The sequence below is a fragment of the Zootoca vivipara genome, chromosome 13 (genome assembly GCF_963506605.1).
Source record: "Zootoca vivipara chromosome 13, rZooViv1.1, whole genome shotgun sequence".
NCBI classification, from domain to species: Eukaryota; Metazoa; Chordata; class Lepidosauria; order Squamata; family Lacertidae; genus Zootoca; species Zootoca vivipara.
The window spans coordinates 42,175,089-42,188,570 of record NC_083288.1 but is presented as its reverse complement, the minus strand read 5'-3'; the positions used below and the strand labels follow the sequence as shown (position 1 = coordinate 42,188,570).

The 13,482-nt window shown below is 41.5% G+C and overlaps 1 protein-coding gene across 1 annotated transcript; it reads right to left on the bottom strand.

Moving 5' to 3' along the window:
• Positions 1 to 1,327: 1,327 nt before the first annotated feature.
• Positions 1,328 to 12,125, bottom strand: LOC132592974 (vomeronasal type-2 receptor 26-like). The gene is made up of 8 exons (XM_060281284.1): positions 11,908 to 12,125; positions 10,447 to 10,738; positions 9,131 to 9,213; positions 8,362 to 8,689; positions 6,699 to 6,926; positions 4,725 to 4,851; positions 3,069 to 3,942; positions 1,328 to 1,448 (listed from the first exon to the last, which is right to left on the bottom strand). The coding sequence occupies exons 1-8, from the start codon at positions 12,123 to 12,125 to the stop codon at positions 1,328 to 1,330; spliced, it is 2,271 nt and encodes a 756-aa protein (XP_060137267.1).
• Between the last annotated feature and the right edge of the window lie 1,357 nt (positions 12,126 to 13,482).

Here is a 13,482-nt window from a genome sequence, read left to right as displayed (position 1 = left end):
TTCTCCTGGCTGATGATACGTGTGAAGTGGACGGTGTGGATCTTGGAGCCTGCATTTCGCTATGTGAGCCTCACATACATTGTAAGAAATCAGTTCCAGCAGCAAGAACACTAAAACCACCATTCTCAATTCAAAGGTAACTGATTGTTCAACGCAGAAACCACTATTTCTCTGGCAATAGTATAATAAACTTCTCCAAAATTAAAACTATCTCATTTGAATGGTACTTTATTTACCTGAGAGGATGCAATCTCAGAGTATCCAAGGTCAGACTTGTGGATCCCAGACACTATTTAAAGTAATCTGGTTAATTCTAGCATCCTTTGCCTTATTTTGCCAGTGGCCACTGAAAGTCCATAGGGCTTTTTGAGAAGCCTCAGCTTTAATTATAGCCCTGTTAATAACCAAGCTGGAATTGCTTGTGAACCCCTGTGGAATTGCAGAAGAAAATGTGTTTGTCACATATTCAAAATTGTGTTTAATTCCCTTTCAGTGGCTAATAAGGGACCTGTGGTGTATTGGTGGATTTTGAAGTTTGAAGTTCATAATAGAAGACCTTGTAAAAAATGGAGACTCCAAAATGTATTACGGTGTTTTCAACATCTTGGAATTTGGCTGAGTGGACCTGGATCCACACCAACCATGTGGCATGAGTATAATGGCTGCTCACCACTTTTCCAGGGGGTGACAGTTTCGTACCCTCACTCTCAGCCTCCTTTCCCTATGGCCTAGGGACACACATTTGCTGGCCTTTGGAGGGAAATTCTCCTTGGCTAGTGGATCTCAAAGGGAAGGGTCTTTCCCACCCAAAAGGCATCATAAATGGGCCATAGAGTGGCACCTCCTGGAGGGCACTACCTTGCTGCTGCCTTGTCTGGCCTGGCAGTGAGGCTTAAAAGGGCAGATGCAGGGACCTCTCACAGCCCTGCTAGGTGAAGAGCGACACCCTCCCACCCTCCCTTATTATTATCATTCACAGTTCAGGTCAATTAATGATCATGCTTATAAAATGTATTTTCCTTAACACGTCATCATCTAACATTGCTTTTCTCCTTAAGCGTCATTCCGTTTAACCACTTCATTTTTTTTGTACTAGCTGACCTTGCTATGGTGGCTAACGGCGGTGGTATTCAAAGCTGGGGAGGAATTTGCCTGTGGACAAATTGGCTGGCCTTGAGGTTCTGCCTTCCTAATAGCAAAACATCAAAACTTTTGGTGGTTGAGGTGGTGGTCACCCCAGGTTGGGGGTGATGGAACTGTGCCAAGCCCTCACATTTGTGCCATTTTCTGCCCCTATTACCAAAATGACTTGACCTTCCACTGGTGCCTAAAGCTGTGTACAGCCTGGGACCCAGAAACCTGAAAGATTGTCTAATGTTGTTTTAAACTGGTTCAATAGGGTGAAGGATGGGTGATTAATAAATAAATATCCCTCCTGTAACCAACTGGCAATTGCAGCTACAGGGAACCTGTGGCTGTTTAGACAGAACACTCTCCCTGAATACGGAGAGGCAATTGTTTTTGAATAAAGGGAGCATGTTTTTATAGCACAACACACACTTTTTTCTAAAATCCAATCTGTGCAGCATCATCAAAGTTGAATTCATGATTTTGGGGGGTTATTTCATATATTAAAAAGGAGATGATGTGTCCCCTTCCTCTAGCTCCAACTCCAGACCATGGCAGCCTTTCCACCCACCACTCAAACCCTGAAAACTCTGGATCACTCTGTGTATCCCACCCCATAATTGGACAATCTGTGCTTGTCTTTCCTGAACTTGGCCCAAGCTTTGCATGACCCAATTTGGATTGTCCTTCAGCCAAATTCAAGACACAGCCATGAAAGATAGCTCTCACCTTCCCTTACCCAGTCGTAGCAGTCATAAGAGGGGCACTGCTCAATGAGATCAAAGGCGCATCTAGCTCAGAATCCTGTTTTCACAATGGAAAGTCTGAAGTCTATGGGTAACCTGCAAACAGAACATGAGCTCAACTGCAGTCTCCCACTCTTGTTCCCCGATCAACTGGTATTTGAGGACATACTGCCTCTGATAGTGGGGGCATCTTGAGTAGTAGATGTGGATGGATATAACTTCCACGAATCTGTTAAATACATCAAAGTCATTGACAATCCCTTGGGTCAGCAAAGTCTGTTGTTCAAAAGTGTGCACTATAAAAAAGTACTTCCTTTTCAGCTCTATTGGATGAGCCTGGGTTATATAATCAGGAGAAATCTAACTGTTAGCAGTATAGAACAATAAACCATAAATGAATACTCGAATATTCCATGGCCTGCAATAGTACAGTTTCATAGATCCCATCATACTGAAAGCTGAGAGACAAATTTTATCATTGAGAATTAAGGCCGGATACAGATTTACTGGCATGTATATTTTGACAAGAAGAGCTCTGAGTCTTCTTGTCAGCACATGCTACAAGAGAATAATGTATGTGTAAAGGTATGATTGAGTTCTTCCAAGGAAATAAGCCACTTTTACAAAGGAATTTTCATTTATGGAAATTTGGATTCTAGAAAAAATAATATGAGGCATCAGCTGAACTTATATTTCAAAATATTCTACTGTAAACACAGGGAAAAACACAAAATACAGCAAATGACAGATTTCTCATTTCTTTAATTTTTCTTCCTTATTAGCTGTTCCCTGTTGTTCAGCTCAGGCCTCAGAATGATTATATAACATTTGGGGGCAAAGATGCAGGGATTTGAGGGATAATGAAGAGGAAATTGTTTATGAAATAGAGGAAGATGAAAATGTATAAGTGCTAGAAAATGCTTAAGATATAATATGAAAATTGCCGAGGATAGATTAAAAATGGACCCAGTGAGGGGGGAATAGAGGAAGTCTACAATGTTAAGTAATGAGAAATATCGTTGTTACAGTTATTTTTTCCTTTTTTTGTCTTTTTGTTTCTTCTTCTTTTTTTGGGGGGGGGAGCTACTAAAAATGTATTTCCAAATATTCCACTGCACACACAGAGAAAAACCCAAAATACAGCAAAGGACAGGTTTCTTATTTCTTTATTTTTTCTTCCTTATTAGCTGTTCCCTATTGTTCAGCTCAGGCCTCAGAATGATTATGTAACACTTGGGGGAAAAGATGCAGCCCAGCAACCCACCACCAGAGGCTAAGATGGAGAAGATCTCTACAGCGACCATATATTTTCCCTTGGTGCTCAGGTAGGAAGGAATAAAGGACAGCCAAACACTGCAGAAGACCAACATGCTGAAAGTGATGAACTTGGCTTCGTTGAAACTGTCTGGTAACTTCCTAGCAAGAAAAGCCACAGCAAAACTTACAATTGCCAGGAAGCTCATGTAGATGAGGACACAGTAAAACATGGCCACAGATCCCTCATTACATTCTAGTATAATTTCTTCTGTCACTGAGTGCATGTCCACATCTGGGTATGGGGGAGAGGTTGCCAGCCACACAGTGCATATCCCTTCTTGAACCATGGAGCAAAAAAGAAGAATGGAGTGGCCTAGTCCTTTCCCCACCCATTTCCTCATCCTAGATTCTGGTTTTGTAGCCATGAAGGCCAAAACCACAGTTAAAGTTTTTGCCAGGACACAAGAAACAGCAGTTGAGAAGATGATACCAAAAGCTGTTTGCCGGAGGAGGCAGGTCACCTTCTCTGGTCGGCCAATGAAGAGCAATGCACAAAGGAAACAGAGCAGGAGAGAGATGAGGAGAGCGTAGGTGAGGTTTCGATTATTTGCAATGACAATGGGTGTGTTGTGGTGCTTCATAAATATACCTAGTACCAGAGCTGTGATCAAGAAAAGGCAAAGAGAGAAACAGGCTAAACTGATGCCCAATGGTTCTTCATAAGACAAGAAGCTGATATCCTTGGGTAGACATGCATCCCGGTTCTTGCTTGGATAGTCTTCTTCTGGGCATTTATAACAGTCATTCATATCTTGAAAAAATAAGGATATAGTCCTTAGCTCCTTTCACGCCAACTAGCTGAAACGTTTATTTTCTCTCTGAGAAGAAAAGAGCTCAGCTCAAATTAAAACATATGTCCAGTACTCTCTCATTTTGTTGAGAGCAATGTGGTCCTATAAGTGAAACAGCCAGGGCAATTCCTCCTCATGATATTTAAATGTATCATCACACTAGCTTGAGTGCAGCTTGTGTATGTCGGAAGGAGTGTCAAGGGCTCCTCTGCATATTATTTGAATCACGTACCACCTGGCTATTTGCAATGCATTGTTATTATCATTTGATTAACATATTCCAACAATCTGTCTAAATTTTGCCCCTATATACCCTCATTGTTCAGCCTGTACACTGAGATCAAGCTCAGAGAGCCTTTTCACAGTTCTCCCATTGCGGGAAGTGAGGTTACAGGCAACCAGGGACAGAGCCTTCTTGGTAGAGGTGTCCACAACAATCTGACTTTTAGAAGACACCTCAAACCAGCCGTATATAAGGAAGTTTCAAATGTTTGATGTTTTACTATGATTGATGTTTTCATTTTCTGGAAGCTTCTCAGAATTGTTGGGGCAAGCCAGTCAGATGGGTAGCATATAAATTATTGTTATTACTACTGCTGCCACCACCAATATTTGAAGGGCAACAACCACAAAGAGGCAAGGAGACACACACAATAGCTTATGTCTTCTTTTGAAACTTAACCTCAGCCATCCTTACACCTCTCAATCAAATGGATCCATTTAATCACATTCTTTCCCTTACCATCCTGGTTTGCAATCTTTCCCTCTGCACATGGGATGCAATCGTAGCAGCAAGGGGGCTGTCCCTCCTTCACTTTCTTGCTGGATCCTGGAAGACATCTCTCAGTACAGACAGAAAGAGGCCGAGTCTAATCCATAAATGGAAGAGCAGAAGAATCATAAAGACAATAACGAGTTCAGAATGTCTCAGGTTCTAAGGCTCTTATCTATGTTTCTAAACTGACACAGAATGCCTCTACCAAGAGCAATTGCTACCTTTCTTTTTAGTAGTAGTAATGTTTGACGTGATGTGATATCTCCTCTATTGTTCTGGTATGTGCAGGCACACTTTGAAGTTACTCTAGTGTCCGTGTTAATCTTGTTATAATTGTTACTTCTTCTTCTTTTCAATGTTTAAAATCAAATGTTTTTTTATCATGTATAATTTTTCTATTAATTTTTTTCTGTTTTACATTTTAGAATATTTATTTAAGCAAGCTTAAAACATTAATGACTTCCACAGGTGTAATAATGGTATGCAGAATTGTTACTTCGTAGTATGTAGCCCTCTAGGTAGACATCTCTAGAATTGATTTGGTGTTGGTGGCTACACCTATTCTTGGGCTCATCAGATGCTGTCTGGGGAAGAGTTCCTTAAAGTTCCAAATAAGGGATTTTTGAGGAATGTGTTCTTTATGAGAACTTATACAAAAATAAAATAAAAATTCTGGACAAATACATGAATTGGAATGAAGCTATCCAAGAGATTTGAGACGCTGATCATGTTAAGGGGAAAATATACTTTGGAATACATATTTTGAGATAACTCTTTTTCGAAGACTGATACATCTATTCCTAATACATTGTTTCTTGCTCTTCACACCTTTCCTCTCAGCCTCCTTTCCTTCACTTTCTCTGTCTTGACCACTTTTCCTGCTTCCACCTCTTCCCTTTTCTTTATATACTTAGGATTCTGGTTGCAGTCTTTCAGATGGGAAAAAAGGAACCTATTTAATTAGTCCAACTGACCTCCTGTGTGCACTGTCTGATGTAAGATTGTTTCAAGGTCAACATGATCATGCAAAAATCCACTGGATAGCTAATTGGTCTTTCAGATAAGCACCCTCTAGTGCAGGGGATATTTATGCCAAGGCCATGATTGGCTTAAAGAAAACATGCCCTCCTTTTCATAAAAACAAAACAAAACTGGTATTTGCCTTGGGCCTAATAACCCACATTCAGATGAAGATTGTCTGATGCAAAAAACACATTTGTGTGGATGAAGCTTGTGGTGCGGTCTGTGAAAGGTTGTGATTAGGGTGAGACAACCTAGCTTTCGCTATTTTGGTTTGCAATCAGATTACCCAGGGTGAGTTTACACTGTCAGCCTTGCTTAAGTGTTTTTTTAATCGTAAAAGGGTTCTTCTGCTTTGTAATCTCCTTAATGAAATATTTGCCTTCATTCCTTGTTCCAACGGTGGGCTGCCTTCAGATGTCTTCTAAAAGTTGAGTAGGTCTTTTATCTCCTTGACATCTGGAGGGAGCGTGTTCCACAGCGAACATTGTTCTAGGGATATGTATGGTGAATTGGGCTGTATATTCATAAAGTGCTTTATCCAAACCTTTAAGCCTGGGATTCCCAGTGTGGTACCATGGCAACCTCATACAGCTCATTAGTCCATGCCCAGGCCCTCTCCACTACCACTTTCAATGATTTTTGTTAATGTAATTAATTTTGCATTTTAATGGAAGATGGTGCTGAAGTGACTAGAAAGTGGCATCTAGTGGCATCCTTAAATTTCTCCAGAATGTTTCTGGATCCCACATGGGGTCCATAGAGAAGATAGAGGGAATAGACAAGCTAGAGGAATAAGGTACATAGAAGCAGTGGTGGGGCTTACCTGCCAGCCCCCCTCAATATTTAATTCAAGTTGGTGATAATTGTTGATTAAGCTATATTGAATCTCTTCTGAATTAGATAACAATGTGGCCCTACCTGGTTAAACCAACTGTGCCATGTTATGGCATCTTCATCAAGGGTTAATTTTTGGTCTGGAGGAGCTTGTGGATCTATCCTCCCAACTCTCACTCTGTGCAAACTTTGGTTTGTGAATATGATCCAATTGACAATATCCAAGCTAGATGCTGCCTCTCCATTCTGGTTGATGAAGACCACATCTCCTGCCGTATTGTTAAATGAGATACTTCTCAGAAAGTGATGGATCTAGATTGAAAACAGAAAAGGCACTTGTTTGGAAATGGCTGCTGTTCTAATACATGGCTAAAACAGAAAATTCAGGTGTTTAGAAAAGGCTACAGTCTAATACAGGGCTGAGCAACCTTTTTTCTGTGTGCAGAGTATGCAGCAAAAAGTGGGTGGCAATTTAGGCAACTGTGAGTGGAGTCAGGTCCAAGCATGGAGAAAGCCAACCTATTTTCTTTCGCAAACATGCCCCTCTCTCAGTCTTTCTTACAGCTCTTCTTCCCCACACTCCCTTTTCCATCTTTTCCTTTCTCCCTCCCCATGAAACGCAGTGTTGTGCAGCCACCTGCTCTGAGGAAGGATTTGGTGGATATGGACTTAGAGAGAATGCTGAACCTCTCTATTGACTATGACCACTGCTTCCTATCTGTACATGCAGTGGCATCTCATTGGGCTGCAAAGATTCTCTGCTCCAAATGCTTTCTCCTCAAATACAGGGCAGAATCCACTCAAAATAGGACACAACCATCATTTCCCTTTCTTTATTTGGTATACTGCCATTACATCCGCTAGATTTGCAAGCAGGACTGATATGTGGGGAATAATCTAGCATACAACCATAGCTGTGTGTTCTCCTCTGTCAGCAGAACTATAGATTCAATTCTGGATTCTGCCCAAATGTTTGAACTTTGAGAGGAAAATTAAGATGACAGAATTTTGTGAACGCATGCGTATTCAACAGAGTGGGTGTGTGTGAGGGGGTGCCCAGTGCCATATAAAATTTCCAAAATACAACCATGATCCTCGAAAGGATGTGCCAGAGCAAAGACTGTAGGGAGAGTTTTCTGGGCTATCAGCAGCCCCCCCCTCCTGTTTCTACAAGCGTCCTCTGATGAGCATAGCTCTGGAAAAGGCATTCCCTACTTCTCCAGGGCGCTCCAGTGACATATTTATTTAGACTATATTACACAAAGGAATCATTTTGCTCTCTCTCATCCAGCTCCAAGAAAGAACAGGCAAAAGTGAAAATACATCACATAATGCATACAGATATGGATATATCCGGTTGTCACGCTTGCTCTCAGACAGACCGTGTGATTTGCACATATCACAAAATGCAGCCTCAGAGGAGTGAAATTGCTGGACGTGTGGGAAAGAAGGCCACGTGCAGAAGAATTAGAAGAAGGGCCAGATGCCTAAGGGCTCTGGGGCAGGAGGGGCCAGTTGCAAGAATCATGCCAACCCTAGCTCTACCCGGGCATGTGCATTGATCACACCAATCACATCCCCAACTACCCAGAATGAAGCATCTCCACCCTAGTTCATCCCTTTCATGAAGGTAAGGTGGGGGGTAATAGGTCCCATGTGATATCATGCACTCCCCCTCCCCCAATGTTGGGTACAACTCTGATTATGAGGAAGCAACAGAGCTCTCTTGAGCATGTACAACCTTTACCTGCCAAAACTGTGGATTCGGATTCCCTCTCCCTCCGTACACCATTCCTCTGTGCCTGGATGTGGACATGGCATGTAAAGCATGGGCCATGGCGTAGACAGCACTGTGGATGCTGTAACTGTGGCCTGTCATGCTCATTTCAAAAAATGATCCAGGAAGGTTCTCCAGCTTCTCTTCTCCTGTGCAAATATTCCCTTCCACCTTGTCTGAAGTGATATCTGGGAATACACATTCAAAGGCCTGTTGCCAGAAGTTCCTGATAAAACCATCCCCTTCTGTGGTGGAAGGTTTTCTGTGCACAACATACTGATGAAATCTTGGTGGGTTTCTGAAGTGAATTTCAAAGGATATAGCACCATTGAATATTCCTGTATCCCAGGTCCTTTGAAAGACAAATGAAGCGAACTCAACCTGGGCTGTTGTTATCCATACTTTACTTTTTACATTGTTGGCCGGGTCGTCATGTTTTGATAGGTATGGAAGCCATATAAAATTTGTCATGGAATAAGACTCTCCAGAAGTCACCACTACGTTAGTTTTGCTGCTAAACAATTTATCTTCTATATTGGCTGCCTGTTCTAGCAAGCCATACATTTCAGATATAAAACTGAAATCAGGGATTCTTTCTATGAATGCAAAGCAGACACCACTCTTGGTAAACATTGGGGAAATAGTTTGCACAAATCTTTCTCCATTGTCATTGTCTGTTGCAATGACTCCAATCCATGTCCACCTGAAATGTAGAAGCAAAGAGAGAATTCCCTTGTACTGAAGGGCTTCTGGGGCTGCCATCTGGTAGAAGGGAAGCCCTGGGCTTTTATCATTCATCACTGGAGCAGAGCCATAAATGAGCTACAAGGTAAATGGAGGGGGGGGGAACAAAGTAGAGTTCTTTCTAAGTATTCGTAATCATTATGTGATGAACCCTGTTAGTCAAATATGCCCTTTGCCAATGTTTCAGGGTTTGTGTGCCTCTCTCTCAAATATACAAAATACAAACATGCAGATGGGCTGGAAACTGGGATCATCTCCCATTTGTGGTTTTAAATATTTGATTTCATGACTGGAGAGGGACCCTGTGTCTGTTTTGTTTTATTTATAAATCTGTTGAACACTTTGATGACTAGAGCAGGGCATTGTCATTGTTTCTATTTTACTGTGTAGGGAAGTTTTAAACGTTCGTCGGGCTAGTTTATTTTAATATTTTGTTGGAAGCCAGATTGGTGGCTTATAAAAATACATCATTATATTATTATTATTATTATTATTATTATTATTATTATTATTATTATTATTATTATAAAAGAAGCAAACTTTTTTATGTCATTGCAAAATTTAGCAGGGTCTTGTACAATGGATAAAATGAATAGAGGAACTTAAGTACTGACGGGCAGCGGTATTTATTTCGGCAGAGTTCTTGGTTAAAATAATGAAAGCTTTATTAAAACATTGTTCTTCATAAAACATAGTTTCAGAAACATAGACTCAGTTACAGAAACACAGAGGCAAAGATGTTCATGACTGTCAGGTTACACAAACTGGACAAAGAGACTCAAGCCTAGAATGGCAGTTGACAGTTACACTACAGCAGTTGGGATTTGACAGTTACAGCCTGCCTTGCTGTCCCGGCTCCCATGTGTCTGTGTCACATGACAAGTACCACGCCCCAAACAGCAGATCACTTAGACATTATCTGGCTATGTCAGAATTGCAAGCAATTTCCCGTTTTCCCCAGCAACTCAATTCGGATACCTTCCTCACTAAGCAGAAATTGCTACATAACTAAAAAACAGCTGGAAAGATAGAAGCCCACTCTTCCATCAGTGGCCTTTGGGATATCAGTGGTCTAGATGTGTGTGTAAGACAGGGGGGAGGGAATATTTTTTTGCCTCTGGTATTGCACCCTTTCCCCTTAATCAGGTTTGTTTGTTTATATTATCATTATGTACCACCTTTGTTTTCTAAGGCTCTAAAGGTGGTTGCCGTGGTTCTCCTTCCTATTTCATCTTCACCCTGAACTGATGCTGAGGATCCTGCCTCTTCCTCTATGCAAACTAATACAGGTATAATACATAGGTGTCCTACCTGTGGAATCTTATAGATATCCAAAACAGTAGCCACATAAAAGGAGATTTCAGAATCCAGTCCCCCAATGATCCCTGCCAGATAATGTTCAACATCACATATATAGTTGGGAACAAATTTCTCCACCATGGATAAAAGTAGCAGTGTGGCAAGATATGTGCTCCTTGCATAGGAATAGCTGTCATATAAGTGAAAGCCCAACGTGAAATTGGGTAAGATGTGAGGGTCTTCGTTGATCTCCTTGACTGCAAATGCCAAGGCCACGATGTGCTGGTAACCCTTAGGCACCACCCTAGAATGAGAGTTGCAAACTATTTCAGTAGGAACAGCAACGGTTATTTCCTTTTACATATCAACACAGTAGTTAATCAGGATGAGTTCAGTGGGATTAACTCTCAGCTCTTGTAAATAGAAAGTTCTTCTTGATGTTTAGTTGAAATCTCCTTTCTTGTAACTTGAATACACTGATTTGTGTCCTACCCTCCAGAGCAAGAGAAGACAAGCTTGTTCCATATTTCTGGTGACAGCCCATGAGATATTTGAAAATAGCTATCATACCTCCCCTCAGTCTGATCATAGCTAAACATGCAAAACTCCCTTAACCGTTCTGCATAAGACTTGGTTTCCATACCATATTTGTTGCCCTCCTCTGCACATGTTCCAGCTTGCCAATTTAGTTCTTGAATTGTGATGATCAGAACTAGACACAGGACTCCAGGTGACCAAGGCAGAATAGAGCAGTACTGTACTATTACCTCCTTTGATCAGGACACTATACTTCCGCTGATGCAGAACCTTTCCACATGTACTACTGGCAAGCCAAGTGTTCCTCATCTTAGATTTGCGCATTTGTCCCTATTGAAATTCAGATTTTTTACTTTTGCCCCAGTTTTCCAAACTTTTAAGATTAATAATATCTAGAGCAGGGGTTGCTAATGTGGGGTAATGGGAGGTTTTCCCTTACACGTCTGAGGTCTTTATCTGAGTCTTACAAAGTCTCTGGTCTCTCCCTGCAATGTCCTCATTTTCATGAGGCAGTGATGGTCACTGGAATTCACTGAATTCTATATTTCATAATAAGTACCTTTCAGTACTGGAACAAACCTTAGCCTAAGATCAAAAAATAATACCATAAGAAGCTTCAGCTTCAGAACAGGTTTTTAAAAATTGATTCTTACTAACACTCTAGTTCAGATAAAGTCTATCAAAATGGGCTGTTCAAAAGGGCTCTCCCAGACACAAAAATATACATCCATTTCAATACATTTATATTCATTTCCATATCCGGAAACTGGAATTTATCTTGTATTGTCTAAATTCACAAGAGATTCCTGAAATTTTTTGCACCATCTTAAGTCCCATTCAAATCTAAAGTGGTTTCCCCTAGCTAAATTAGAAGAAGTTTGCAACTCTAGGTTTGCTCATTCCTCCTCTGTAATAAATGAGTGGCTTAGTTCTTACACAAGCTCTTCAGGCAGCGATGGTGGGGGTTCCTCAGTGAATGTTGCTGGAGAGGCGATGAAGCCACCATGGGAAACAATGCCACCAATGAGGAATTCTCCTGGCTGATGATACGTGTGAAGTGGACGGTGTGGATCTTGGAGCCTGCATTTCGCTATGTGAGCCTCACATACATTGTAAGAAATCAGTTCCAGCAGCAAGAACACTAAAACCACCATTCTCAATTCAAAGGTAACTGATTGTTCAACGCAGAAACCACTATTTCTCTGGCAATAGTATAAAAAACTTCTCCAAGATTAAAACTATCTCATTTGAATGGTACTTTATTTACCTGAGAGGATGTAATCTCGGAGTATCCAAGGTCAGACTTGTGGATCCCAGACACTATTTAAAGTAATCTGGTTAGTTTTAGTATCCTTTGCCTTATTTTGCCAGTGGCCACTGAAAGTCCATAGGGCTTTTTGAGAAGCCACAGCTTTAATTATAGCCCTGTTAATAACCAAGCTGGAATTGCTTGTGAACCCCTGTGGAATTGCAGAAGAAAATGTGTTCGTCACATATTTAAAATTGCGTTTAATTCCCTTTCAGTGGCTAATAAGGGACCTGTGGTGTATTGGTGGATTTTGAAGTTTGAAGTTCATAATAGAAGACCTTGTAAAAAATGGAGACTCCAAAATGTATTACGGTGTTTTCAACATCTTGGAATTTGGCTGAGTGGACCTGGATCCACACCAACCATGTGGCATGATTATAATGGCTGCTCACCACTTTTCCAGGGGATGACAGTTTCGTACCCTCACTCTCAGCCTCCTTTCCCTATGGCCTAGGGACACACATTTGCTGGCCTTTGGAGGGGAATTCTCCTTGGCTAGTGTATCTCAAAAGGGAAGGGTCTTTCCCACCCAAAAGGCACCATAAATGGGCCATAGAGTGGCACCTCCTGGAGGGCACTACCTTGCTGCTGCCTTGTCTGGCCTGGCAGTGAGGCTTAAAAGGGCAGATTCAGGGACCTCTCGCAGCCCTGCTAGGTGAAGAGCGACACCCTCCCACCCTCCCTTATTATTTCCATTCACAGTTCAGGTCAATTAATGATCATGCTTATAAAATGTATTTTCCTTATCACCTCATCATCTAACATTGCTTTTCTCCTTAAGCGTCATTCCGTTTAACCACTTCATTTTTCTTGTACTTGCTGACCTTGCTATGGTTGCTAATGGTTGTGGTATTCGAAGCTGGGGAGGAATATGCCTTTAGACAAATTGGCTGGCCTTGAGGTTCTGCCTTCCTAATAGCAAAACATCAAAACTTTGGGTGGTAAAGCTTTTTGTGGAATCCCAGTCTTCAAGCGCTGGGTGAAGTAGCGCATCACCAAGTACTGAACCAGCGATGTATTCTGGGTACCCCATTAGCTCTATCTGAACCCAAAATTGGTTTGAGTCCCAGGTGGTTGGTCACCCCAGGTGGGGGGTGATGGAACTGTGCAACGTCCTCACATTTGTGCCATTTTCTGCCCCTATTACCAAATGACTTGACCTTCCACTGGTGCCTAAAGCTGTGTACAGCCTGGGACCCAGA

Bases quoted from the DNA above. Each gene is read 5' to 3' on its own strand.
- LOC132592974 (XM_060281284.1), bottom strand. From the start codon at position 12,125: ATGGTGGTTTTAGTGTTCTTGCTGCTGGAACTGATTTCTTACAATGTA. The intron at 4,852-6,698 runs GTAGGGCCACAT...TTTATGGATTAG, and splicing joins GGCACAGTTGGTTTAACCAG to ACTCGGCCTCTTTCTGTCTG. The intron at 1,449-3,068 runs GGAACAGCTAAT...AGCTGCAATTGC, and splicing joins AGGCCTGAGCTGAACAATAG to CAGTTGGTTACAGGAGGGAT.